The sequence below is a fragment of the Sorex fumeus genome, unplaced genomic scaffold (assembly GCF_029834395.1).
Source record: "Sorex fumeus unplaced genomic scaffold, SorFum_2.1 ptg000093l, whole genome shotgun sequence".
NCBI lineage: Eukaryota > Metazoa > Chordata > Mammalia > Eulipotyphla > Soricidae > Sorex > Sorex fumeus.
In genome coordinates, this window is record NW_026606150.1 from 486,227 (window position 1) to 513,740 (window position 27,514).

At 60.2% G+C, this 27,514-nt stretch overlaps 2 protein-coding genes across 4 annotated transcripts; one reads left to right on the forward strand and one right to left on the reverse strand.

Annotated features, from left to right (window-relative positions):
- The first annotated feature begins 1,227 nt into the window (after positions 1–1,227).
- On the forward strand, positions 1,228–13,729 carry TKFC (triokinase and FMN cyclase). Of its 2 annotated transcripts, XM_056132059.1 has the most exons (17): positions 1,235–1,368; positions 4,960–5,149; positions 6,983–7,093; positions 7,196–7,377; positions 8,619–8,697; positions 8,885–8,974; positions 9,717–9,751; positions 9,831–9,915; positions 9,990–10,079; positions 10,703–10,819; positions 11,038–11,157; positions 11,348–11,485; positions 12,159–12,265; positions 12,355–12,458; positions 12,580–12,613; positions 12,979–13,068; positions 13,328–13,729. In XM_056132059.1, exons 1-17 carry the CDS (start codon positions 1,366–1,368, stop codon positions 13,481–13,483), a joined length of 1,731 nt encoding a protein of 576 aa, XP_055988034.1. In that variant the 5' UTR covers positions 1,235–1,365; the 3' UTR covers positions 13,484–13,729. The 2 variants fall into 2 exon arrangements, with proteins under 2 accessions (XP_055988035.1, XP_055988034.1); XM_056132060.1 differs by lacking the exon at positions 10,703–10,819 and having other exon boundaries at positions 1,228–1,368.
- Positions 13,730–14,704: 975 nt separating this feature from the next.
- LOC130040035 (lysosomal membrane ascorbate-dependent ferrireductase CYB561A3) lies at positions 14,705–26,754 on the reverse strand. 2 transcript variants are annotated; one of them, XM_056132070.1, is made up of 7 exons: positions 26,635–26,728; positions 22,414–22,462; positions 21,153–21,348; positions 18,581–18,789; positions 17,104–17,258; positions 16,489–16,645; positions 14,705–15,935 (listed from the first exon to the last, which is right to left on the reverse strand). In XM_056132070.1, exons 3-7 carry the CDS (start codon positions 21,334–21,336, stop codon positions 15,912–15,914), a joined length of 729 nt encoding a protein of 242 aa, XP_055988045.1. In that variant the 5' UTR covers positions 21,337–21,348; positions 22,414–22,462; positions 26,635–26,728; the 3' UTR covers positions 14,705–15,911. The 2 variants fall into 2 exon arrangements, with proteins under 2 accessions (XP_055988045.1, XP_055988044.1); XM_056132069.1 differs by lacking the exon at positions 22,414–22,462 and having other exon boundaries at positions 26,635–26,754.
- Between the last annotated feature and the right edge of the window lie 760 nt (positions 26,755–27,514).

The following is a 27,514-nucleotide window of genomic DNA, read 5'->3' on the forward strand; positions in this document are numbered from 1 at the left end:
GCCCCCCACGGGGGGGGGCGGGCTCTCTCCGCCCCCCCCACCGGAAGCTCTGCCGCGGCCTGAGAAAGGACTGGGGTGGCCGCAGTGGGTGTCCCGTCTTCAGGGAGAGAGGCCACCCACGCGTAGCTCCCTCCCCTCCCCTCTGCAGGATCTGTCACCCACCCCCACTTTTATTGTGAGAGGGCGGCCTGCCCACCTTGGAAGGAGACCCGTCCCCCTCTCCCCCATTCACGTGTCTCAAACACTAATGCAGCAGGATTCCCCCCGGGGAGCACCCTAAGGACCCCAGGGGGCCTCTGCTGCACCCCTATGTTAGTCAGATTTTCCCAAGAGGAAGCCCCAGAGAAGGCGAACCCTCCCCCCAGCTAGGGTGACCCCCCAGACCCGGTCTTCTTTTTCCTTTTTTTTTCTTTTTGGGGTCACACTTGGCAATGCACAGGGGTTACTGGCTCATGGACTCAGAAATGACTCCTGGCGGTGCTCAGGGGACCCTATGGGATGCTGGGAATGGAAGCCGGGTTGGCGCCGTGAAAGGCAAACGCTCTACCCACTGTGCTGTCGCTCCATCCCTCAGACCCGGTCTTCCCTTGCCAAAGCACTGTTGTCAGTGGACAGCAGTGGCTCCGCAGGCCAGAACTTGACCTCGACCACCTGCTTTTTTTTTTTTTTTTTTTTTTTTTTTGCTTTTTGGGTCACACCCGGTGATGCACAGGGGTTTCTCCTGGCTCTGCACTCAGGAATCACTCCTGACGGTGCTCAGGGGAGCCTATAGGATGCTGGGAATTGAACCCGGGTTGGCCGTGTGCAAGGCAAACGCCCTACCCACTGTGCCATCTCTCCAGCCCCCGACCAGACCACCTGCTTTGAGTCCTGACGCCTCTCCTGGAGTGACCTTGGATGCAGTCCTGGAATTTTGGGTCCCTGCCCAGAAGTTCAAGGGAATCGCGGCTCAGCTCCCTCCCTCCCGGGGCGACCAGTAGCAATCTGGGCTTGTTGTAAACATATGACTTCATGCCCTCTCCCCGGGTGACAGAGAAAGTGGCTTATCAGTGTCCAGGCTTATCGGTGACACTCCTGGGCAGCACTGGAGGGACCGTGCTCAGCCAGGATGGATCGATCTAGGGTCCTGGCAGTGAAAGGTGCAGGTGAACAACGGTTCAGAGCACGCTTCTCTCCACCTGCAGCCTACAGCCTGGAGTTTGGACTTGGATCAGAGTCCCAGGCAGCTCCCTAGGGCCCTGGAAGCTTGAAAGCACCAGTCGACTGGGAGCGCTTCAGCCACTGACGGTGTCACCCACGTTACCTCGGGCCCGACGGGTGGCTGACGAGTAGGCTTGCTGTGAAGGTGTGAACTCTGCAGGCGCCATGGTGAGTCCTTCGAGGACCAGGGCGAGGCAAGTGAGGAAGCAAGGTCCCCCACGGGTGCTGGAGCACTGGCCAGGCAGGCCTTGGGCTTCCTGACCTGTTTCAGAGATGAGCTATTGCCTTCCGGGGTGCAGAGAGAGGAAGGGGGTTGCTTTCTGAGGGTCAGATCCCTTTGAGTCATTCACCATCTGGTCCCTGCAGGAGAGTTGCCCCAGGGCCCCCCCCACACCTATCACTTCCCTCTCTTTATGTATTCTAAATGATTCATGAGCTGATCCTGAACCGTGAACCGTTCCAGCCTCGGGGCTGTGTGGTTTGGTCCCAGAGCTGGACTCCCCACTTGGCCACACCTGGCTTCAAATTTCAGCCTGCCTCGGACATTTTTAAGGACAGTTCCATCTCTCCAAGCCTCCTCGACCTCTTCTGCAGAACCAAGCAGACAAACGCCTGCTCCAAGTGGCTGGGAGGTATCAATCAGGCCACCAGAGTCCTGGGGGCTTCTTACAAAGTGCTGATCTGTCTTCCCGTCCTCCTGGTCTTTGTACCGCCTCTGGGAGTCCAGGCTCTTCTCTGGCTCTGATTTGGGGAAAGGTTACATATTGCTAGCAGGACAGACCTTCAGTGATGGTGAGGGGCATATTTCTTTCTTTTCTTTTTTTTTTTATTTTGCTGCTTTTTTTTTTTTTTTTTGGCCACATCCAGCAGTGATCAGGTCTTCCTCCTGCTTCCTCCTGGCTCTGCACTCAGGGCTCATTCCTGGCAGTGCGCAGGGGACCATGTAAGGTGTCAGGGAGGAACCGAATCAGGGTTGACCGCATGCGAGGCAAGTGCCCTACCCACTGTACTATTGCTCCGGCCCAACATTTTCTAATCTTTCCAAAGTTAAAGGCTCAGAGTAGCTCAGTGTAATAACACATGCCTTGGGGCTGGAGCGATAGTACAGTGGATAGGGCATTTGCCTAGCACACAGCCGGCCAGGATTCAATCCCCAGCATCCCATATGGTCCCTCAAGTACTGCCAGGAGTAACCTCTGAGCATTGCTGAGTGTGACCCAAAAAGGAAAAAAAAAAAACAAAACACAGGCCTTGCATGCCTGAAGATCTGGGTCAACCCCTGATGCACACATGCACATGTGTTCGTGCACACACAGAGTAGCCACACATAAAATAATGAAGTAGTAATAGCACTGTAGCACTGTCCTCCCATTGTTCATTAATTTGCTCGAGCGGGCACTGTAATGTCTCCATTGTGAGTCTTGTCGTTACTGTTTTTGGCATATCGAATACTCCACGGGGAACTTGCCAGGCTCTGCCGTGCGGGTGGGATACTTTCGGTAGCTTGCCAGGCTCTCCGAGAGGGACAGAGGAATTGAACCCGGGTTGGCAGCATTCAAGGCAAACACCCTACCTGCTGTGCTATCGCTCCAGCCCATGAAGTAGAATAATGGCTTTTATGAATGGCTCTAGGGCCAAGAGGACAGTTCAATGAGAATTGCCCAGAAGTTCTCAGAACCTACCTGGCTCTTAGTCATTGTGCGGTAAATGGAGAATTTTCCCCACTGATCTCAATCACTGTCCCATCGTAAAGCAGCCGCTAGGCCTTGATCCCTGCCATGCACAGGGAAGGCCAAGCTTCTTTTTTTTATTGGGGAGGGGTCACACCCAGCGATGCACGGGGATTACTCCTGGCTCATGCACTCAGGAATCACTCCTGGCGGTGCTCGGGGGACCATATGGGATACTGGGAATCGAACCTGGGTTGGCCGCTTGCAAGGCAAATGCCCTCCCAACTGTGCTATCACTCCAGTCCCTGTTGGTTTTTTGTTTTTTGTTTTTTGGTTTTTTTTTTTTTTTTTTTTTTTGCTTTTTGGTTCACACCCAGTGTTGCACAGGGGTTACTCTACACTCAGGAATTATTCCTGGAGGTTCTCGGGGGACCATATGGGATGCTGGGAATCAAACCTGGGTTGGCCGTGTGAAAGGCAAACGCCCTCCCCACTGTGCTATCACTCCAGCCCTGGGAAGGCCAAGATTTGTTGTTTTTTTTTTGTTTTGGGGTCACACCTGGCGGTGCTTAGGGCTTACTTCTGGCTTTGCGCTCAGGAGTTACTCCTGAAGGAGCTCCGGGGACCATATGAGACGCTGGGATCAAACCCTGGTCAGCTGCATACAATATAAATACCCTACCTGCTGTACTGCCCCTCTGGCCCCTGGACAAGGAAAGTCTTGCACAAAGGGAAGGAGTAGTAGGTACAGGAAGAAGTAGTTGCAAAGGGTACCTTGCTAGGACCCATTCTACTGAGGGCCACCAGGTGGCACTGGGTGCCCAGCCCTCTGGGTCCAGTTTCAGCGTTTCTGGCGGTTAAAGGCGGAAGCTGCATCTTGGGAGAGCTCCCTTTCAGCTCATGCTTGCTTTATGTGGCAGACACGTACTCGTACTCGGCTTTGTTTAGACCCCATCTGGCAGAGAAAGACTTGAGGCTCAGGACCGAGGGGTCATCACTGCTGATAGGAGGCAGAAATGGGGGGTCAGATAGCCATGACTATAGACCCCCCCCACTCAAGGCCCTACACTGCTCCCTTCTGCCTGGCCAGCCTGCCCATGACCCTCTTAGGCAGCTCCTGGGGTGGGCAGAGGGTGTTGGGGGCAAGGGGGACACTCGGGCGGCTCCACCCTCTGCTTTCCTGCAGGTCCTGGTTGTCCTGGCTGGTTTGGGTGACCTGCCCTCAGGCATTCACAGCCAGCTGCTCCCCTCTCCCTCTCTCCTCCATTTCCCTTCCCAATTCCTAATGACCCTTCTCCGCAGTGGCTGCCAGCCACCTCCTGCACAGGCAGAGCCCTGGGCCATCCCAAAAGGTTTGGCAACTGCCAGTCCTGTCTCAGTGGCCCCTCTTGGGCAGGGCAGCAGATGGTCTGAGCCTGCCTGACCCTTCCCTAGCCTCAAGGCCTCCATCTGGGGCCTCTCCTCTGACAGAAGAGTCCTCTTGGAGTCCCAGTCTTATTTATTTATTTATTTTTGGCTTTTTGGGTCACACCCGGCGATGCACGGGAGTTCCTCCTGCCTCTGCACTCAGGAGTTACTCCTGGCGGTGCTCAGGAGTAGCTGGGAATCGAACCCGGGTCGGCCGCATGCAAGGCAAACGCCCTACCCACTGTGCTATCTCTCCAGCCCCACCCCCATCTTATTCTTTCTAGGAGCTGCTCCCAGGGATCTCCTGATGAGCTTGGGCGCTGCCTGCTGGGCAGCACTGCCTGGCTGTTGGGTGCCGTGGGGGAAGCAGGCTGTGCTGGGGGTGGGACTCAGGGCCTCACAGCTGCCGGGCGTCCATTCCACACCTCCAAGCTATGCCCCTGGCCCTGGAGGCTTTCTATATTTAAGATTCCAGTACCCACCCCCCTTGGGGGCGGGGGAGTTGTTCTGGTTTGGGGCCATTTTCAGTGATGTGCTGGGGAGGGGGGACACGCAGTGTCAGGGACGGAATTTGGGGCCTCTGCCTGCAAAGTACGTGCTCTAGCCCAGAGTAGTGTGGCTGGCAGAACGGGGTCACATCCCTGCTGACCTCACTCGGAACCTTCTCGCTCACCTCCCACAGTCCTCTAAGAAGCTGGTGAACTCGGTCGAAGGCTGTGCCGACGACGCCTTTGCGGGCATGGTGGCCTGCAACCCCGGCCTGCAGGTCCTGCAGGGCCATCGCGTAGCCCTGCGTGCCGACCTGGACAGCCTCAAGGGCCGAGTGGCACTGTTGACGGGAGGGGGCTCCGGCCATGAGCCTGCCCACATTGGTGAGTACCTCGGAGCTGGGGGAGGGGATGAGGGCCCCCAGCAGCCCCGCAGTGCTGGTAGCAGGTTCAGGCCAGAGCCCGCCCCAGAGTCAGGAACCGTGTCCCCACTCTCTGACTCCTCCACACTGCGACCAGGCCTGTCTTTTTTGTTTTTGTTTTTTGTTTTTTTGGGTCGCACCCTGCGATGCTCAGGAGTTAGTCCTGGCTTTGCACTCAGGAATCACTCCTGGTGGTGCTCAGGGGATCATATGGGATGCTGGGAATCAAACCCGGGTCGGCCGCGTGCAAGGCAAATGCCCTACCCGCTGTGCTATTGCTCCAGCCCCCAGGCCTCTCTTTCGGTCTCAGTCTCTCTGTCCTGTGAAGGTATGAAGTCGGACCCATGGTCTTTCACACCCCTCGGGCACAGAGAGTTGTGATTCTGCCAGACCTCCTGGCCGTCCGGGCCCAGCTGACCCTCTCCTCCATGATACCTTCTTGACTCTTCAGTCTAATACAGTACTTACCTCCAGAAACCCCATTCTGCATTTTATTTTCTTTCTTCTTTGGGGTGTTTAGGGCCACATCCAGCAGTACTCAGGGCTTACTCTTGGCTCTGTGCTCAGAGATCACACCCAGTAGGGTTCAGGATATCGGATGTGGTGCAGAGATTGAACTGAGTCAGCCACGTGCCCCTTTACTATCTCTCCAGCCTGCATTTTCCTGTTTTGGAGGACCACACCTAGCAGTGCTCAGGGCTTACTCCCAGCTCTGCACGCAGGGATTATTTCCTGGTGGGCTTGGACCATATGGGGTGTGAGGCAAATGTCCTACGGGCTATACTATCAATCAGGTGGTAGTCTTCTTTTTCTTTTGAAATATCAAGCCACACTCAAGGTGAAATACAACAGTTTCACTTATTTTCTTCTAAAGAAACATCTTTTGATCGTTCCATTAGCAAATTATTGCTAACAAGCAAAATTAAATAAATTACTCAGGGCCTGCTACGGGAGCAGGCATAAATCCTGGTTGGGAAAATTGGGGACAGCCGTGAAGGGAAGGTGTAGCGATGGTGCGATTAGTGTTAGAATATCGAATGCCAGTAACAAACCATCACGGACAACTTTGTAGACCACAGTGTTTATATATAAAGTGCAAGGGAAATATTGGGGGAAAATAATTAACTTAAAAAAATTTTTTGAGGGGCTGGAGCAATAGCACAGCGGGTAGGGCGTTTGCCTTGCACGCGGCCAACCCAGGTTCGATTCTCAGCATCCCATATGGTCCCCTGAGCACCGGCAGGGTTGATTCCTGAGTGCAGAGCCAGGAGTTAGCCCTGTGCATCGCCGGGTGTGACCCAAAAAAAAAAATTTGAGCCCGGGGTGCTCAGGAGTGACCTCTGGCGGTACTCGGGGGACCTAACCCGGGCGCCCCTCCGCTGCAGTTTCACACACCTGCAGGGACCTTCCTGCAGTTTCCCACCAGGGCCTGAGGGCAGCTGTCCCAAGGGGCAGAGCCTTCCTGCCCCGTGACTTGTCATACATCAGTGACCCCTCACTGTGTGCCTGTCACTGTTCTGGGCCCTGGAGCCAAACAGAAGATGCCTCTGCCCTCCTACAGGGAGACAGTGACCAAAGGTCACGGGCGTGAGGAAGATGACCCTTGAGCATGCGGGTGTGGGCAGGGCCGAGGCACGACTGCAGCTTGGAAGCTTCTCCTGTCCCAGAAGGGGATGAGGGCTGACACCCCAGGATTCACCCCAACAGGAAGCCCGGGGGGCTAAGGAGGGGGGATCTGGGGACTGGAGTTGCAGGTCCCCACCCAAGCCGCCTCCGGCCACCCTTCCTGTTCCAGGGTTCATAGGGAAGGGGATGCTGACGGGAGTCATCGCAGGCGCCGTGTTTGCCTCCCCGGCCGTGGGCAGCATCCTGGCGGCCATCAGGGCAGTAGCCCAGGCGGGCACAGGTGAGTGCCGCGGGGGTGGGGGGGGGAGAGAGGGGCTGCAGTGGGGCAGCAGATGCTGACGATGACGACAATGATGTCTCTGCCCGGGGACCCTTCTTGCAGCGGGGGTCCTCCTCATCGTGAAGAACTACACCGGGGACCGGCTGAACTTCGGCCTGGCACGGGAGCACGCCCGGGCCGAGGGCATCGCTGTGGAGATGGTGATCGTGGGCGACGACTGTGCCTTCAGCGTCCTGAAGAAGACAGGCAGGCGGGGGCTCTGTGGCACCCTGCTTGTCCACAAGGTGAGGGTCCCCCCGCCCCCCCACACACACACCCCAACACCAGCCGCCCCGCCTCTACCAGCGTTCTTCTCCCATACCCAGCCACTGGAGGCTGGGCCTATCCTCAGAGCCCTGATGCAGGGTCCAGCCTCGTGCTGGCACTCCGCTGGCCGGCCATCTGTTTCCCACGCGGCTCCTCACCTGTCTTTGTTTGGGCTGCCCCGGCCAGACTGCATCCCAAAGCTGCGCTCAGACTGCCACACGCGTGGAGATCAGCCTTGCGCTCCACTGCTGATTCCCATGTCCCGGCCCTGGGGAGTCTTCTAAAATGTGTGTCTGGGCCAGAGAGATGGCCCCCAGGTTAAGGCCCTTGCCTTGCAGTGGTTGACCGGGATTTGCTGACCCGGCACCCCATCTGCTCCCCTGAGCCTACTAGGAGTGATCCCTGAGTACAGAACCAGGAGTTCAGCACCACCAGCTGTGGTCCCGAAGCCAGACAAAAATGTGTATCTGGGGGCTGGAGCGATAGCACAGCGGGTAGGGCGTTTGCCTTGCACGCGGCTGACCCGGGTTCGATTCCCAGCATCCCATATGGTCCCCTGAGCACAAAGCCAGGAGTAACCCCTGAGCATCGCCTGGTGTGACCCAAAAAGCAAAAAAAAAAAACCTGTATCTGGTGTCTGACCTGTTGTTTGCCTGCCGACGTCCCTAGAGTGGATGCAGGTTGCCATCCCCTCCCCCCAGAACCCCCAGCCTACCCCTCCTTCCCACTGTCCCTGCTCTCCATGGCCAGGACTCACCTCTGTGACTGGCCGCCCAGTCCTCGCTGTTGTCGAGAGGCCCAGCTTGAGGGGGGCTTCTCCAGGGGCCGCGAGTGGGCTCGCAGCAGGCCCTGTGGGACCTGTGCCTGCATCCCCTTCTCTCTCTCTCGGGGTGGGGTGCCGGCCGCTGCTCCCCAGCCCCTGCGCGCAGAGGCCCATCGAGCTCAGGGTGCTCCTGTCCCCCTGCCAGACCCTGCGGCGGGTGTACCTGCCACAGAGCTAAACGCTGCCCATGTCTGTGTGACACCGGAAAGGACCGACCCCTCCTTCTCTGAGCGCGTGATGATGGGGCGCCAGGCGCCGGGGGTGGGGGACACTCAGTTGCCCTCCAGAGGGCCAGACTGCTCGCCCGGTCAGTCCCCTCCTCGCCTTCCCGACTAGAAACCTTAGCCCCAGCCTGTCTTCTGCCCACCCTGGGGACCTGTGTCTGTGTGGGTGCAGGTGACGGGCGCCCTGGCTGAGGCAGGTGTGGGGCTGCAGGAGATCACAGAGCAGGCGAACGCAGTTGTCAAGGGCCTGGGTGAGTGTGGCCTGGGGCTGGGAGGGGGGTGAGGGAGAGAGGCGAGTTCCTGGCACCTCCCAGGAGGGCTCCCCGGTCATCTCTGGGGCTGAGGGCAGATGCCCCTGGGAGGCCCGGCCCTGAGAAGGATCTCCTGGCAGCCTTTGTCCAGGCAAAGCCTCAGCCCTTGCCTGCCTGTCCCCCACAGGCACCCTGGGAGTGAGTCTGTCCTCCTGCAGTGTCCCCGGCTCCAAAGCCACCTTTGAGCTCTCGGCCAGTGAGATTGAGCTGGGCCTGGGTAAGCGTGGGGACCCCAATCCGGCTGTGCCTGCTTCCAGAGTCTGGGTGGGTGGGGGGTGGGGGCTGGCCTTAGTTTCCTGTTTGTTGTTTTAGTTTTGGGGTCATACCCAGCAGTATTTGGGGGCGGCTCCACGTGGTGCTCGGGAAGACCATGAAGCACCAGGGGTCAGACCCGGGACTTCTGCACGTGCAGCGTCTCCCTGGCCTGGCCTGTGTTTCCAAGTGGATATTTGAGGCCTTTATAGTCTGTCTTTCGGGGGGTGGGGGGGCAGGCTGGAGCGATAGCACAGCGGGTAGGGCTTTTGCCTTGCACGCGGCCGACCCGGGTTTGATGACCAGCATCCCATATGGTCCCCTGAGCACTGCCAGGAGTAATTCCTGAATTCACAAGCCAGGAGTAACCCCTGTGCATTGCTGGGTGTGACCCAAAAAGCAAAAAATATATATATATATCTATATACAGATATATATAGATATATATACATATATATAGTCTGTCTTTCGGGGGCCACTCAGAGGCCATCAGTGGCAGCTTTCCATCCCCCCACTTTGCTTGCCATTCTGTCTGCCCTTCTATAACACACACACACACACACACACACACACATACCCCAACACCCCAACCCCCACTGCCAATATACCTCACCTCTCTGAGCACAGGTGAGTCCTCGAGGAAAACACAGGGACTGAGTCTCCAGGCCCTGGGCAGGCCAGCCATGAGCAAGCGTGTCTCTCCACAGGGATCCACGGGGAAGCCGGCGTGCGCCGGATCAAGGTAGGGGCGCCCCGAGGCTCTGGTGGGGCTCCCAGCTCTCCCAGGCCCCTCACCCAACTCACCCTTGGCTCCCTGACAGATGGCGACCGCCAAGGAGATTGTGACCATCATGCTGGACCACATGCTGGACCCCTCCAATATCTCCCATGTGCCCGTGCAGCCTGGTGAGGTGCCCACATGCCCTTCTCCCAGCCCGCACACTCTCCGGGTCTCACCGAGGGGTCACGTCTGCCCCCAGGCTCCACGGTGGTGCTCATAGTCAACAACCTGGGTGGCCTGTCCTTCCTGGAACTGGGCATCATAGCCGACGCCGCTGTCCGCTCTCTGGGTGAGCCCCCCACGGCCGGACCTCCTGACCCCAGAGTGTCTCCCCCGCCCTCTTCACCCCTGGCCCCACGAAGCTAGACAGCGGCAGCCGAGGCCCAGCTATAGCACCTCTGGGTGTCACCCCTGCCACCCCGCTCCCCCCGCCCCAGCGCTGCACTTGTGGCTCTTGGAACCAAAAGGAAGTAGCTGAGGGTCCAAGAGAGGGCTTGAAGGGTGGAGTCCAGGCTGGGCCTGGGGGACGCCGGGGTTCTGTCCCCAGCTCAGCGTGGTCCCCTGAATCCTCTTAGCTATGGCCCAGAAACAAAAACCAGAATCCCAAGGAAGGCAGCCGAGGGCCTCAGGGGGTGGCGGTGAGCCCCAAACCTGCTTCTTTGTCCGTGGCCAGGGGCCCTACCTCCCAGGCTACGGAGAGGGAACGGCACACTGGCCCGGGCCCGGCAGCTGCCCAAGACCCCCTTAGTGCTCCTGCAAGGGGGCAGGAACCCCCTGAGGAGGGCGGTCCTTGGCGGGTGTCTGCCCTCTCCCTGGTCTCGGGGCTCCTTTTCCTCTTATTCCTCGGTATTCCCTTCTGATCTCCGAGGGGAAGCGCCACCTCCCCCTCCCTTCCCTTCCTGGATCTTGCAGAGACCCGCGGGGTGAAGATTGCCCGAGCCCTGGTGGGCACCTTTATGTCGGCCCTGGAAATGCAGGGCGTTTCTCTCACCCTCCTGCTGGTGGACGAGCCCCTCCTGAAACTGATCGGTGAGGCCCGGAGGGCTGACAGGATGGCACGCCCTTTCCGCTCCTGCAGCCTCCCATACCCCAGTGATGTTGGGACCCCTCCCCGGGGCTCCTCCAGGGTCCCTGGTGTGCAGTCAGCACTCAGTGCTGGCTCTCGGTGTCGGAGTTGAACTGGACCCCGCTGGAGAATTTAGGCCCCATGCTGCGGTCCGGCTCTGAGTCCCCCTGCTTGTCCCTAGACGCCGAAACCACTGCCGCCGCCTGGCCGAACGTGCCCAAGGTCTCAGTGACCGGGCGGAAGCAGAGCCGGCCAGCCCCCGCTGAGCCTCCGGAGGTCCCCGCCTCGGCTGACACAGCAGGTACCGTCCCCTGCTGTCACTGTCCGGGAGAGGCTGGCCTGGGCTCTGGCCTGACCCCCTAGTAGGTGGTTCTATGGAAGGGGTGCCAGGGCCCCAACACCTGCCTCCCATTCTGGTCTGGTCTGATTGGGTTGCAACCAGAGGGCCACTTGCTGCCATCCGCCCCTCCTCCCCCACTCCCATCCCACAGGACCTGCCCCGAAGGTGGTGGTGTGTGTGCTGGAGCGGGTGTGCAGCACCCTCCTGGGCCTGGAGGAGCAGCTCAACGAGCTGGACCGCGCCTCGGGCGACGGCGACTGCGGCACCACGCACAGCCGTGCTGCCAGAGGTGGGTGCATGGGGGTCCCCATGGTCGGCAGACGGGCGGCGGATCGGGCCTTTCACCAGCTGGGGCAGTCGCACAGACAGGCAGGGTGCTGGCGTGGACCCACCTACCTGGCTCTGCCTGGCAAGGTCACCACAGCCCAGTGCCCCCTGGCTGATGTCTGCAGGAAGGCCAGCCCAGAGAACATGCAGTGATCGATCCCAGCGCCAGGGACGAGTTACCCTCCTCCCATTTTTTTCCCTCCACTTACCCAGACCCAGAAAGAGCACTTCATTCATCGTCCACCACCGAACGTTCAGTCTAGAACCTTCCATCTCCCGCCCACCACCGCGGGCCAGGCGTTATTTTCCCTAGTCTGGATAGTGTAGTGAGCAGAGTGGGTCACAGCCCCAGCCTTGTTTAGGGATGCGCCCAGGGTAGTGCTCAGAGTCGCGGAGAAAAGGGGCGCAGCGGGGCAGGAAGTACGCAGGCGAGTGGCCAGGCCCAGCCACGGGGTTGGGGGGGAACTGCCCACCCTGCCACTGTGCCCTGGGTGAGGAAGGAGCCTTTGCAGGCTCTGCCATGCGGGCGGAATACTTGCTGCTGCCTCCGTTCTGCCCGAGAGTGAGGCTGGGCGCCAGGACGGCCAGACATCAGGACGGAGCCTCTCTGAATTCCTTACCGTTTCCGCCCGCAGCGATCCAGGGGTGGCTGAAGGAAGGCCCACCCCCTGCCAGTCCTGCCCAGCTACTGTCCAAACTGTCCCTCCTGCTCCTGGAAAAGATGGGGGGCTCTTCTGGCGCGGTGAGTGCAGCAGCCCCCCAGAGGTAGAGGGCAGTCACAGGAGGGGGCCCAGGCTGGCTGCCCGCTCATGCGCCCTTTCCCGCCCCCAGCTCTATGGCCTGTTCCTGATGGCCGCCGCCCAGCCACTGAGGGCCAGTACTGACCTCCCCAGCTGGTCTCGCGCCATGGACGCTGGCCTGGAGGCCATGCAGAAGTGAGCAAGCGGGTGCCTTGGGTGGGGGGAAGCTGGGGGAGGTGGGTACCCCATCGGCTCCCAGCTATCCCCACCCCCAGACCGTATCCTCCCGTGAACTTACACAGGCTTTCTCTGCCAGGTACGGCAATGCCGCCCCGGGGGACAGGACAATGGTGTGTATTTGGCCAGCCCTTCCCTATTTGGGGGCTGGAGCGACAGCACAGTGGGGAGGGTGTTTGCCTTGCACGCAGCCGACCCAGGTTCGATTCCTCTCTCCCTCTCAGAGAGCCCGGCAAGCTGCCAAGAGTATCCCGCCCGCACAGCAGAGCCTGGCAAGCTCCCCGTGGTGTATTCAATATGCCAAACACAGTAACGACAAGTCTCACAATGGAGACGTTACTGGTGCCCGCTGGAGCAAATCGATGAACAATGGGAGGACAGTGCTACAGTGCTCCCTATTTTGAGGGCTGCAGCCCTGTGGGCCGGGCCCCCTGGCAGGACCTGCCCTCAGACTGACCCTCTCCCACACCTTGTCCAGCTGGATTCTCTGTGGGCAGCAGGACAGGAACTCCAAGCCTGGAAGAGGCCCGGGGCGGATCTACTCCAAGTCCTGACCAAAGCGGTTCAGGTGAGGCGGGACCGGCCCCTGCCCCTGCCCCCTGCCCTGCTCCTGGTGACCCAAAGCAACTCAGCGCCCTCCCTACAGCCCACTCCGTCCTCTGAGCTTGGAGCTGGGATGGAAGAGGGGGTCGGGAGGGACTTAGCAGGCCCCAGGGGTCCGAGGGGCCTCTCCAGCCTGGTGACCATTGCCTGGGCAAAGCTGAGACAGGACCCAGGTTCCATGGCAGAAAGGCCTCACCTCGAATCTCCCCACTCCCACCCAACAGCGTGCCAGAGATGCTGCCGAGGCCACCAAGGACATGGAAGCCGGGGCAGGGAGAGCCAGTTACATCGCCTCAGGGAAGCTGAACCAGCCAGATCCTGGGGCAGTGGCGGCTGCAGCGGTTCTCGGGGCCATCCTGGAGACCCTGAGCACTAAGTGACTCCGGTTCTCCCCACTCACTCCCTCTGCCCTGGTCTCCCGGGCAGTTCAGCAGGAACCCCTCTGCGCGCTGCAGAACCCTCCCAGGCCTGGGTGGGCCCAGAGCCTCATTGCCTGCTGGAGGGTGGGGTTCCGGGTCTCCTGCGCCCGCCGGCGCTGGCCTGCCGTGATAAGGCCTCTCCAGCCTCTCTGCCTTTAGTTTGGCTTTTGAGACTCCCCGTGGGAAGCAACCCAATAAACCACTTCAGAGCCAGAGTTGTTCTTCCTGGCGCTGTTCCCAAGTGTGCAAACAGGCGGCGGCAGCTGAGCCCGAGCCCCTGGTGGGGCTGGTACTGGCGCTTCCTTTGCCACTGAGACCCCCCAAATCACGGCTGCAGGGCTGGATTGGCTCCCGGGGGACCCCATTCTTACCCTCCTGAGACACACACATGTGCTCCTTCTCAGCGTGAAGCCAACAGTTCAAGGCTTCCTCAGGAAGCACACGGGCTGCTGGGAGCCCAGAAGGGAACCATCAGTATTAGAACAGAAACTGCGCCCCAGCTGTCCCGTGGTGCAGAGTAAGCACTGGAACCTGAGCGAGCAGGAGGGGTGACCGAGGGCACCAGGACTCAATCCCGACGCGTCTCCCACCAGCTACCGAACCCAGGACTGTCAGATGGGGATGTGAGGGTTCCACACTGGGCGTGGCTTTCTCCATCACCGTGTCTGCTCCAAGCCACAGGGCATCTGTGCTGGTCACACGGGGAGGGGGTCCCTCCCCCACTCTGCTCATACCTGGCTGTGGGCTCCGCCTGAACCTTGGGCCTCTGTTTAGGGTCCCGTCCGGTCCCCTAGCTGACCCTGGGATCCCAGTGTGCTGGAGGGCCACCACCAGCAGCAGGAAGCCAGGCTGGCACCAGCCACCTGCCCCAAGGCTCACCACTCTGCCACTTCCGGGCTGTCACTTCTGTTTTAAATCTTGTCACGCAGGTCACCACCAAGGTGACTTTTCCTTCCTTCCTTGTGACAGAACCCAGTGATCCAAAACCATTCCCGCCGAGGACCATGCTCCCTGTCATCCTATCTGCACGTGACCCGGTCCCATGGCAGGGATAAGCCTCTGGCTCCTGGGTGCCCTGACCCCCTGCCCTGAGGGTGTCAGAGTCCCCTGAGACTTCCACAAGTTGGCCTGGACTCCTTTAAACACAATAGCACGTCAGAAGAACAGGACCTGATTCTTAAAAATACTTTAGTGCGACACCACACGTCATAAACAGTGCCCGCCCCGTGGCATAGGGGCAGGGGCGCCCATCCCACGCCCGAAGGCGTTCATCCAGGCGAAGCTTGGTTCCGCAGTCTCCTGCCAGTACCTGGCCACCGGGAGCCGGGGCAGACAGTCGCCACATGGCCCGTCAGAGCCCCGACCCTGGTGCCCGGGCTCCTGTGTCCAGAGGGCAGGTCAAGCCAGAGGCACGCGACATCAGAAAGGACCGAGCTGGCCTCCCCCTCTCTGCCATGACACAGGGAGGGACTGGATGTGGAGGGCAGCCCCGCCAGGGTCAGGGGGGACGCTGACTCAGCCGGGAGCACGTCAGAGGGTGGTGGTGGCTCCCAGGACTGGTCACGACCTAGGCACGTTCCTGGCGAGCTGGAGAGTGAAAGCAGCTGGCCCAGGGCCCCGTCCAGAAAGCAAGGTGGCCCGGGCCCAGGGACAGCCCTGAAGCGGCCAAGTTCACAGGCCCCCACGGCCCATCTGATGGGCACCACGGGGACCTGGCTGGCTGTCCTTGAGAGAGCAGGTCACCAGGGCCCGTGGGGCTGCCTGCCAGCACAAAAGCCACAGGGAAAGGCCGGATCCAGGCCCCAGCTGAAGCCGTAGCTGGAAGAGGACAGGCAGTGACGGAGGGCGGAAGGCAGTCGGCTCCTTGGCGGAAGCTGCCAGGCCACCACACTTCCGCCAGCTCTCCCGATCCCAGAGGACAGCGTGCTCTGGCAGGCGGTGGGGGGCGGGGGGGCATACATGCAAAGCGCCCCTCTCATGGGGGAAAAATCGTCCCCACCCCTGACTGCACAGAGGTCCCCTCCCCACAAGCCGGCTGGAGCCGAGCCATCAGGACGGTCTCCCACATCTGGGAATTTAGGGGGTCAGCCTGCCTCCCCACCTGGCCCTACGGGGGCAAGCTGAGCCAGGGTGAAGGGGGGCCTCCTTGGGAGGACCCGAGAGTCTGCAACGTCGGGGCCGAGACGGCGGGGGGGGGCGGGAGGGAGGGGGCAGAAGACAAAGGCATCACACAGAGCATCAGGCAGCGAGCGGGGTGGGGTGCAGGCCCCGCTTGGAGACCAAGAGTGGTTCGGGGCTGGTCTCGCCGTGGCCAGACAACCAGAGAGGAGCCCCAGGTAGAGCAGAGCCGCTGAGGGGACACCGGCTGTTCCGGGCGCCCCTTCCCGGGTCACGCCCTGTCGTGCAACAGGGGCTGGAAAGAAAGATGCACAGGCATAAGAGATATGAGGGCCAATGTCCCTGACGCACAGATGTCACACCTGCAGGGGCCTCCCGATCCCACGGGGACCCAATACCACATCAATCAGGGAAGCCCCCAAGTCCCTGGGTCTGGGAGACCCCCGTACCCCACATCGCTAGGGTGCCCTGCCTGGCCAGGGAAACAGTGGGACCCGCTCCGGGAGCTCCACGGTCCCCAAGCACCACTTGGGGAGTCCCAGCCTGGCAGCCAAACCCCCAAGCTAGCAAAGGAGAAGCTGCAACATCCTGTTTGAGCCCCCCCCCACCCCCCGAGGGGAGATGGGCCACACTTTGCCTCTCAGAACCTCCAGCATTTGGGAGGGAAGTAACCTCACAACGCCTCCTCCCCTCCCCTCCCCATCGGTGGCCCTGGAGTACCCTGGGCAGCTGCACTGGCCTGACGGGGCCCAGATGTGCTGGCCTGACACCCTGGCTCCCTTCAGCCGAGCGAAAGCTGCCCAGGAAACTCGGTGCCTGGGGTGGGGGTGGGAGGCCGGGACCCCTACCTGTCTGTCGGTCAGGTTCCCTGGCTCTGGACGCTTCCACGACGAGGCCAGAAGGATATAGAGCACCAGCAGCCCAAAGGCCACCACCAGCATCCCGGTGCAGTTGGCGAACACGGCCTCGCTGGGCAGCTCTTTGTACGACTGCGTGCCGTTCTTCCTGAAGGGCAGAGACCACAGAGAACAGCTCTTCTCCCCGTTTCTGCTCTGAGAGACGCGATTTCCAGGAAGAGAAGTGAAAGCGACCCTCTCCCAGGACCACCAGCGCGAACACATCCCGAGTCCCTGCCACACCCGTGGGGCTCTGGGAAGGGCCTCTGGCCTCGGAGGGGGGCTGGGTGGGGCCCGAGGGTAGAAGGCGCTGCCCTATGCATGGCCATGACCTGGTGACACCCCAGCGCACATCCCTGCAGGCCCTCACTGGCACAAGGCCATCTCCGAAGCCGCCTTGACGCCTGGGAGGTACCGGGTGTCGGGCCAACACAGCAGAGTGACAGAGCCACTTCATCAGCCGTGAGACACCGTGGAGACACGTCCCAGCCCCAAAGGCCATCCTTCCCCTCTTCCCACCCCAACACCTGAAACACACGGGGGGGTGGGGGGTCCCAGCCCACTCACAAGCTGAAGAAGAGCTTCTCGTTAATGCCGGAAATGACCGACGCCATCGCCAGCGAGAGGATGGAGGCTCCGAAGAAGACGTGGATGGGTTTGAGGAGGGCGCGCAGCCACGCCGAGGCCCAGGGCAGCAGGAAGACGGAGAAGCCCAGGCACCACTGTGGACACGGCGGGGGGGGGGGGGGGGGGGACCCGGTGAGGCCCGAGGCCACGCCACGGGGGGGGGGGGGGGGGGCGGCTGCACACCCTGTTTCCTGACACCTGCCCAGCAGCCTGGGGCCCTGCCACGCCTCCGTCCTGATGGTTGCTCCCAGAACATGAGGTGACACAGGGAACTACAGGGAACTACAGCTGCACGGCACCTCTACTCCGCCAAGGCCGCTTCCTTCCCCGGGCCAGCCCCTGCTCACTCCCTCCCGGCCCCGGCAGTCACAGGAGCCGGTTCCCTTGCAAGGAAAGGCGGGGAGAGGGCCTGGTGCAGGCATCACGCATCCTCCGACATGGGCATGATGACCGGGAAGGACAGCTGAGGGTGGGGACACGAGGAGAAGGTGGAGGAGGAGGAGGGGGGAGGAGGAGGGGGAGGAGGAGGGGGAGGAGAAGGGGGGAGAGGAGGACAAGGAGAGAGGAGGAGGAGGAGGAAGAGGAAGGGGGAGAGGAGGAGAGGAGAGGAGGAGGAGGAAGAGGGGGAAGGAGGAGGGGAGGAGGAGCAGGGGGGAGGAGGAGGAGGGGGAGGAGGAGGGGAGGAGGGAAGGAGGGGGGGAGGAAGGGAGGAGGAGGGGGAGGAGGAGGAGGAGGAGGAGGAGAAAGAAGAGGAGGGGGGAGAGGAGGAAGAGGAGGAAGAAGAGGGGGAGGGGGAGGGGGAGGAGGAGGGGGAGAAGAGGGGGAGGAGGAAGAGGAGGAAGAAGAGGGGGAGGAGGAGGAGGAGGAGGAGGAGGAGGGGAAGGAGGGGAGGAGGGAAGCAGGAGGGGGGAGGAAGGGAGGAGGAGGGGGAGGAGGAGGAGGAGGAGGAGGAGGAGAAAGAAGAGGAGGGGGAGAGGAGGAAGAGGAGGAAGAAGAGGGGGAGGGGGAGGGGGAGGAGGAGGGGGAGAAGAGGGGGAGGAGGAAGAGGAAGAAGAGGGGGAGGAGGAGGAGGGAAGGGGAGGAGGGAAGGAGGAGGGAAGGAAGGAAGGAGGGGGGAGGAGGAAGGGGAGGAGGAGGAAGAAGAGGAGGGGGGAGGAGAAGGAGGAAGAAGAGGAGGGGGAGAGGAGGAAGAGGAGGAAGAAGAGGAGGGGGAGAGGAGGAAGAGGAGGAAGAAGAGGAGGGGGAGAGGAAGAGGAGGAAGAAGAGGAGAGGGGAGAGGAGGAAGGGGGAGGAGGAGGGGGAGGAGGAGGGGAGGAGAAAAAGAGGGGGAGAAGAGGAGGGAGGAGGAGGAAGAGGAAGGAGGAAGAGGAGGGGGGTGGAGGGGGGAGGAGGAGGAGGAGGGGGGGGAGGGCCCCACCTGACAGGCGAAGAGGAAGACGGCGGTGATGCCCAGCCAGCTGTGCAGGGAGTAGAGGTTGGCGATCTTCCCGGTGTTGTGGAAGTAGAAGACGGCCACCAGCCCCAGCACGGTCAGGATGAAGGCCAGCAGGTGCAAGGCCGCGTGCAGAAGTTTCCAGGGCAGCTTGGGCCCCAGCCACGACTGGGGCAGGCGGTACACCAGCGACGCTGCGGGGAAACAAGGGGGTTCACGCACGCCGCAGGACACTCCCGCCTGGCCGCGCCCCAGCCAGCCTCCCCAGGGAAGAAAGGAAGCTTGAGGGCATCCTGTGAACCCCTCAGATTATTATCTTGGGGGGGTGGGCACACCCAGTGGTGCTCAGGGCTTACTGGTGGCTCTGCACTCGGGGATCACGCCTGGCTATCCTCAAGGGACCGTGCGGAATGCCGGGCACTGACCCCAGGTCGTTCATGTGCCAGGCGAGCGCCCTGCCCACTGCACTCTCTCTCCAGCCCTGAAATTACTTCTGGGACGGCAGCCAGCCGGGAAGTGTGGCGAGAAAGGCCCATGATGAAAGGGAAGGGCGGGGGACCCCGCCCAACGCAGCGAAGCCGAGGTGCAACTGGGTGTAGCTGGCACCAACACGGGATCACCCCCTTGGGTGGGGTGGGGTTCGAGACTAGGAACCTCCGCGCCCTGGCCTCTGCCCCTGACCGCACACGCAGGGTCCCTAAGTTCTAGTTAAGCACCCCAGGTGGCGGGTGCTCCAGACCAGAAACAGGGAGGGTCCCCGTGTCCCTCTGGCGACAATGTGGAACAAGGGTCAGGGGGTAAAGCTGTGTCCTGGAGTTGTGGGCCAGCCCAGGTTCTGCCCTACCCTTTTGCTGGGTGGTTCGTCCTCGGCGCACCTGGCTAGTGTGACCAGGGTCACACAGTCAGCAGGGCCGGGTTCTCCCTGTACCCAGGACAAACTCACTGTCAGTGGCATCATCACGGCCAGTTTCCCCAGGAACTGAAACCTACTTGGGCCACAGCTCTGCCTTAGGGGGTAAGCAGAACCCTCACTCTGACGGCGTCACCGAGGTCTCCCCCTCCTGCTCCCTAGCACAGGGGAGTGTGTGTGTGTGTGCATGTGTGTGTGTGTGTAACTGTGTGTGCGCGCAAGTGTGTGTGTGTGTGAGTGTGTGTGTGTGAGTGTGTGTGTGTGTGTGAGTGTGTGTGTGTATGTGTGTGTATGTGTGAGACAAACTATAGTCCCCATCCAGCCCTCTGTCAATTTTTGGTTTTCAGGCACTGGGGATCGAACCCAAGGCCTCAAACATGGGCAGCATTGGGCACTCTCCCCTCTGAGTTGCCCTGCCATTCTGGTGAGCATATCAAACACTACCACACACATGTTTACCTGCTGCCTGCGGCCACTGCCTCAAGAGATGGGCTGAGGGGTTGCAGTCCAGAGCACCCCGGCCTGCAAGTATCTGTCACCTGGCCCCTACCCTACAGGGGCGCTTTCAGACTTTGCCCACTTATGATCTGTTTCTTCCGGAGTCGGGGGAGGGCTGAGCCCCACCTGATGGGTGCTCAGGGGCTAGTCCCGGCTCTGTGCTCAGCAGCGACCCCCGGCAGAGCCCGGGAGGCCAGATTCGGTGCCGGGGCTCGAATTAGAGCCGACTAAAGTGGCCACATGCGGAGCTGGAGACACATACAGAGGGCTGGGTGCTTATCTTGCACGTGGCCTACCCTGGTTGATTCCCCGCACCCCACATGGTCCCCTAAGCTCTGCCATTAGTGACCCCTGAGTGCAGAGCCAGGAGTCAGCCCTGGTCTCAGCTGCTTGTACACCCCCAGACTCTATAAACAGGCAAGCGCCTTCCCTCCTGCACTAGCTCTCCGGGCCCTCGCCTGCAAGTTCGTTGTTTTGTTTGAGGGCCACACACCTCGAGGTGCTCAGAGAACCACACGGGGTGTCAGGTACCGACCCCCCAGAGCCTCTGTGCAAGGCGAGCAAACGCCTTACCTGCTGTCCCTATCTCCCCGGCTCTCGCCTGATACATTTATTACACAACGGAGTATCCAGGGATATCCAAACGGGCATGCTAGGGGCTGGAGTGATAGCACAGCGGGGAGGGCGTTTGCCTTGCACGCGGCCGACCCGCGTTCGATTCCCAGCATCCCATAGGGTCCCCCGAGCACCGCCAGGAGTCATTCCTGAGTGAAGAGCCAGGAGTAACCCCTGTGCATCGCCGGGTGTGACCCAAAAAAGCAAAAAAAAAAAAAAAAAAAAACACAAACAAAACAAAACAAATGGACATGCTAATCCAGCCCTGACGATCACCAATCATAAAGCAATTCATCTGGCGAGAAACTGAGCAGGCCAGGCAGCCCCGGGTGGGGTGGAAGCTGCCGATTCCTATTTGGGTTTGGGTCCGAATCGCTTCACACACCCGTGCTCTCTGGAGCATGTCAGCCGCCTTCACAGGGACCCTCCCTCCCCACTCCTCCTTCCCCCGCCCCCGTGATCCCAACGCACCCCCCCCAACCCGTCCCGAGGGAGGCTGCTTCCCCGCCTGGCCACTGGCCGCTGTCCACTCACCAGCCCCGTAGAGCACCACCATGCCGGCGACCATGAGCACCGGGTGCCAGTTGAACGTGAGCAACGAGCCGTCCCAGGCGAAGCCGCCGCGCCAGTGCCGCATCCAGTAGGTGGTGAAGAGCACGCACAAGGAGCCCATCGCGCCCAGCGCCACGCACGAGAGGTAGAACCAGCCTGCAGCCATTCTGCTCGGGGCCTAGAGGCAGCAACACGTGAGTCACATCACGGCACATGTCACATCACAGTATGACTGTGATCCCGGTCTCAGTCTGAGCCCCCGGGGATCGGGGCTTGGGGCTGTGACCCACCCCCGCCATTCCCCCCATGCCACAGGACACAGGACAGCCAGGTCCGGCCCGTGAGAGGGGCCTCCTTGCCTCTCCGGAACCGGAAGGAACGCCTAGTTGAGTCCCTCGAGTGCCCAAGGCCCTGGTTCTGGAATAGTCTGTCTCCAGAGGCACCCATGGCTGGCCGCGGGGGTTCCTCTTGTGTGGGAATGTTCTTCCTGCCGGTGGGGGGGGGCGCTCTGCAGAGTGAGGCTGGCCCATCCACCCCCCCTTGGGCCCCCAAGTCACACCACACCTGGACCCTGGGCCAGAGGAGCCTTCAGTCCTCCCAGGCCTGTCACTTCTGCTTTTCTCTTCCACTGGGGAAAGCCCAGGGGAGAAAGAGGAACCGAGAAGTCACGGTCTAGGAACCAGGGATTTATTTTGAGATTTCTGCGTGCACGGGGTAAGCTGTGAGGCCAACTGGGGGGGGGGGGGGGGCGGACGAGCAGCTGTCCCGGACCCAGTGGGTGGATGTGGACACAAGCGGCACTGGCCCTGGGTGAAGCCTCTCTATGGAGGGGGACGTAGTGGCCTCTACCAGGGGCATCCTTCAGCCTCAACCAGCTGTCAGAGAGGCTCCCATCGCTGCCTGGCACCCCCAAGAAGATAGAGGCCCGGATTCTGCACCATCAGAGCCAGGGGCAGTGGCTGCAGTGGTGGGTCCGTGTCCAACACGCAGGAACGGGGACCCCCGAGAGAGGCACGCAGCCTGCATAGGACTCAGCCTTTGCATCTGACAGGATGTCACTCACTGGAAGGAAGCGAGGGACAGAGTGCCCCAAGTCGTACACCCCAGTCTTTTCTCCTCTGGGCAGCCCTGTGAGTAGTAACCGCCCCCACTTTACAGATGGGGAAAACTGAGGCTCAGAAAAATAAAGGAGTGAGCATGAGGGCCCAGGGATTGGGATTGAGGGGAAAGGGGTCCGGCTTACTTGGCTGTAAGGCCCAGGCTTCTTCGCGGACCACAAGTTGTCAGGGCAACTGAGAAAAAAGATGAAAGGACACTGACATGAGGCTGGAGTGATAGTACAGCCGGTAGGGCGTTTGCCTGGCACACAACCGATCGGGGTCAATCCCTGGCATCCCACATAGTCCCCCTGAGCCCCACCAGGAGTGGTCCCTGAGGGCACAGCCAGGAGTAAGCCCTGAGCTCCTCCAGGTGTGGCCCCCAAACTATAAACCCAAACAGGCATCGCAGCAAGGTGGTATCTTATAATATCAGCATGGCAATTAGTCCTAACTCTCCAAACATCTAGAGCTCAGCCCCCCACCCCCCAGCCCTGCTCATCTGCCCAGGCCTCTTGGCACCCTAATTTCATGCCATGTCAGGCCCCCTCCAGGCAAGATCTCCATCTAACCAGAAAGACGCTCAGAGGGGTTGGACCCGGTTGGAGCGATAGCACAGCGGGTCGGGCGTTTGCCTTGCATGCAGCCGACCCGGGTTCCATCCCTGGCATCCCATATGGTCCCCCAAGCACTGCCAGGAGTAATTCCTGAGTGCAGAGCCAGGAGGAGGCCCCGTGCATTGCCAGCTGCAACCCAAAAAACCAAAAAGGAGAAAAAAAAAAGAGGCTCAGAAAGACCCTTGGGGGATCCAGGGGGGGGTGGGCCAGTCTCACCCGGCAGAGCCCTCCCCCTCCCCCACTGGCAGGAAGAACATTCCCACACAAGAGGAACCCCAATGGCCAGCCGTGGGTGCCCCTGGAGACAGACTATGCCAGATCCAGGGGCTTGGGTACTCGAGGGACTCAACTAGGTGTTTCTTCCGGTTCCGGTTTCTGTGACCCAGGTTCGATCCTCGGCCTGGTGACCAAGTTGGCTGGAATCTCAGAAAGGAAGCACTTTTGGCTAGGAAAAGAAAGCTCCCGGGGGCTATGGAGCGGCACAAAGGCCTGGTACGGTGCGCAGGCCAAATCTAAACCCCACCCACCAACCCAACCGTGGGCACCCCCTCCCCAGCCACGTCGTTCCTGAGCGCCACGGGGTGTGGTCCAAAAGCCACAGAAAGAAGCCAGAAAGATGACTCAAAGGGCTTGAGTGCACCTGATGAGTGCAAAAGGCGAGGGTTCAATCCCTGGCACTGCATGATCCCCCGAGCACTGCCAGAGTGAGCCCAGAGCAGAGTGCAGTCCCTGAGTGTCATGTCAGATCACCAGGTGGTCCCTAAAAGAAAAACAAACAGGGCTGGAGCAATAGGACAGCAGGCAGGGTGTTTGCCTTGCACACGCTGACCCAGGTTCGATCCCCGGCATCACATACAGTCCCCCAAGCATCTCCAGGAGTTTCCCAATCGCAGAGCCAGGAGTCACCCCTGAGCATCGCCAGGTGTGGCCCACAAAAAAGAAAAAACAAAACAAAACAAAAACATAAAGCTTCCAGGAACAAGAAAGGAGAAAGCAGGCCACCAACTTCCCTAAAAACACCCAACAACAGAGCCAAGTGGCACTCCTGGGCCTGAGCTGTGCCCTCAGTTCCAGCAAGGACAGGGGACAGTGTCATGTCGGGTCACAAGATGGTCAGTCACTCCCGCAGCCCACAAAGCAGGAGGAAGTCAGCTGCCGGCAATGGACAGTAGTCACTTTCACGTGTCCCATACAAGTAAAAGTAAATGCCAAAGAACCTATATACTCTTGCGGCTCAGTGGCAGATGTACGAGGTCCCGAGTGTGACACCCCCCCCCCAGCACCTCATAGTCACCCCCACAAGCTCCTCCAGGAATGACTCTAGCCAGTGCCCAGCACCAAATGGACAGTAGTCGCCAAGTACTATCAGGGGCAGCCCCAGAGCAAAGCCAAAAGCAAAGGCATGATGTCACAGGCATAACCCCCCCCCACACACACACCACACACACATCACACACACACACACACAAACACCTGGTCCCCGGCTGGAGGTCCTGGATCTCTGCTCTGGGACAGACTAGGACTGCCTCATGGATGGATCACTGCCTGACAGGAGCAGATTATTCCCCTTAGGGGGCCCTTTCTTGGCCAGAAATCGGGAGCCAAAGCTGAGAGAATGCAGTGAAAAATCAAACGCAGAGGCCAGGACTATCCTCCCATTTCTCCCCCCACCCCATCCCCCAGCAAGGGAGGTCACACCCAGCAGTGCCCAGAGTTTTCTCCTGGCTGTGGGCTCTAGGACCATATGTGCCAGGGTCGAGTCTGCAGCGTCCCAGGCCAGTGCCTTTGGCACTGTGCGACCTTTCTGGCACTTCCTCCCTGTTCTTCTAAGAATGCAGGTTGTGCAGTGGTTTCTGAAGATGCCCCTCATAGTCGGGCATCAGTTCCACCTCACTTTATCCTGCTGCTTTCCTAAGGCAGAAGTCAACAGATACTTCTGGGAAGGGCCAGAACGTTAAGCGTTTTGGGTTTTGCTGATTAATGGTGACATCTCCGGCACAATTCTGCTGTCAATTTAGTGGTGATAGTGCCAGAACCATCAAAAATGATGACTTCAGAAATGATGGCACTGGTGTTCCCAACATACTTTCTGGAGACTGGAATTTGGTTTAATTAATTAAATCACTGGCACTGGCACTGTCCTCCCGTTGTTCATCGATTTGCTCGAGTAGGCCCAGTAACATTGTAAGACTTGTTACTGTGTTTGGCATATCAAATATGTCACGGGTAGCTTGCCAGGCTTTGTCATGCAGGCAAGATACTCTTGGTAGCTTGCCAGGCTCTCCAAGAGGGGCGGAGGAATCGAACTCTGGTCGGCCGTGTCAGCCGCATGCAAGGCAAACACCCTACCCGCTGTGCTACCAATAAATTAAATTAATAGATAAAATTAATTAAAACACAGCATAAAGGAGCTGGAGCGACAGCACAGCGGGTAGGGCGTTTGCCTTCCATGCGGCTGACCCGGGTTCGAATCCCAGCATCCCATGTGGTCCCCTGAGCACCGCCAGGAGTAATTCCCGAGTGCAGAGCCAGGAGTAACCCCTGAGCATCGCCAGGTGTGACCCAAAAAGCAAAAAAAAAAAAAAAAAAAAAAAATACAGTGCTTTCATTTTCTTTCTTTTTTTTTTTTCTTTAGGCTTGTTGGGTCACACCTGGCAATGCTCAGAGGTTGCTCCTGATTCTGCACTCAGGAATCACTCCTGGCGGCTCTCAGGAGACCCTATGGGATGCCTGGGATTGAACCCAGGTGGCCCACGTGCAAGGCAATCGCCCTCCCCACTGTACTATCACTTCGGCTGGTCCTTTCATTCTTTCCCTATCATTTAAGAATGTCAGGGGCTGGGGACGCACAATGGGCTGAGTGCATGTGGGAAGGCTAGGTTCCCTCCCTGGCACCCCCGTGGTCCCCGGAGCACCAACAGGGCCAACCGCTGAGAACAGAGCCAGGAATAGCCACTGAGCACCTCTGGGACGTGGCCCAAAAAGGAAGTCCATTAATCTTATTTGCTTTGGGGATCACACCCAGAGGTGCTCAGGGATCACTCCTGGAGGGACTCAGAGAATCACATGGGAACCCGTTCTATTATGGCTCTGGTCCTTAATTTTTAAAAAACGTAAGAACTTGTGCCAGGACCAGAGAGACAGTACAGGGTACAGGTAAGGCGGTTGGTTACCCTGCATGCAGCTGACCCAGGGTCGGTCCCCGGCACCGCAAATCAGGAAAGAGCCCAAGTCCTTTAAAAGCGCCAGGAATGAAGATGCTTTGGCTAAGAAAGGGAAAGGAACGCGAGCCCGGTCCACTCCCCCCTCTCCCAAGACGCCTCCCTGCCAAAGGAGCGCCAGCAGAGTTAAGCCTGGAAAGCCCCCAATTCCTGTCGGGGGCGTGAGCCACCAGCCAAGCCCAGGGGTTTAGACACCCGCCGTTCCAACAGCTCCGTCTGGGTCAGGGGTCCGAAGAACCGGGGCAGAACCCTGTTCTTGACCACTGCCGGGGGACTAGAGATGCAAGTTAACCTTGGGCGAGTCTGCAGACGAGGGGCTCCACCTGCTGACTGCAGCCTCCGAACAGCTCTCGAGCCTCGGCCACCTGAGTGGTGGCAGGAAGGGCACGGAGGACAAGTGTCCCGTTTCCTAGAAGACAAAACTCAGGTCGAAAGCGCGGGGCTGCGAGGGGGAGGTCGCGGCAGCAGGAAGCGAGGAGGGAGCCAAGTCGGCACTCGGACCCAGGTCCCGGACTGGGCTCTTTCTCACCCCCAAAGCACAACGGGACGCGGCGGGGCTGCACTCTCCGAAGCCGGTTTCTCGCCCCGGCGACACCGCTCCCGGGGCTCCTGGGAGGTGGGTCAGGGGACTCCCGAGCACTAGCCCGCACGCACTGGGCACCGCCGCTCCACACTAGGCGAACGGGGCCCGCCTCGCCCTCTTATAGGCTCGCGCCGCTTCCGGCCGCGCGCGCAGCCCCCTGGGAATTGTAGTCCAGAGCCGCGGGGAGGCGGGCTCACGCCCCGCGCGAAGAGCCCAGTTCCGGTTTTTTTTTAAATTTTTATTGTTTTGGGCGGGGGGGTGGGGGTCGTACCCATTGATGATCAGGGGTCACTCCAGGCTCTGCACTCAGGAATCACTCCAGGCAGTGCTCGGGGACCCCTATGGGATGCTGGAGGTCCCACCCGAGTAGGTAGGCCTCGTGCTAGGCAAACGCCCTGCCCACTGTACTACCGCTCCAGGTGCACCCCTCCCCCCCCAGTTCCAACCGGGGCCTCCGCGGACTTCCGGGATTGTACACGCGCTTCCGGGAGCCCCGGACGGCGTCGCCATGGCAACCGGCGTCGGGGCGCCCAGGTGAGCGGGAGGGTGGGCGGCGGCGCGGGCCCGGCTACCCGTTCCTCGTGATGGGTGTGTGTCTCTGTGTGTGTGTGTGTGTGTGTCTGTGTGTGTGTGTATATGTGTGCGCACGCCCCGTTCCTCCTGATGGGGTGTGTGTGTGTGTGTGCACGCCCCGTTCCTCCTGATGGGGTGTGTGTAGTGTGTGTGTGTGTGTGTGTGTGCACGACCCGTTCCTCATGATGGCTTTTGTGTGTGTGTGTGTGTGTGTGTGTGTGTACACGCCCCGTTCCTCCTGATGGGGTAGTGT

Coding starts and splice junctions, on each gene's coding strand:
- TKFC (XM_056132059.1), top strand. Junction 9,752..9,830: donor CCGGCGTGCGCCGGATCAAG/GTAGGGGCGCCC, acceptor GCTCCCTGACAG/ATGGCGACCGCCAAGGAGAT. Junction 11,158..11,347: donor CGCCTCGGCTGACACAGCAG/GTACCGTCCCCT, acceptor CCCATCCCACAG/GACCTGCCCCGAAGGTGGTG.
- LOC130040035 (XM_056132069.1), bottom strand. CDS start 21,336: ATGGCTGCAGGCTGGTTCTACCTCTCGTGCGTGGCGCTGGGCGCGATG. Junction 18,790..21,152: donor GGTGGTGCTCTACGGGGCTG/GTGAGTGGACAG, acceptor GTTTCCCCGCAG/CGTCGCTGGTGTACCGCCTG. Junction 17,259..18,580: donor TCTTCCTCTTCGCCTGTCAG/GTGGGGCCCTCC, acceptor CCGTGTCCACAG/TGGTGCCTGGGCTTCTCCGT.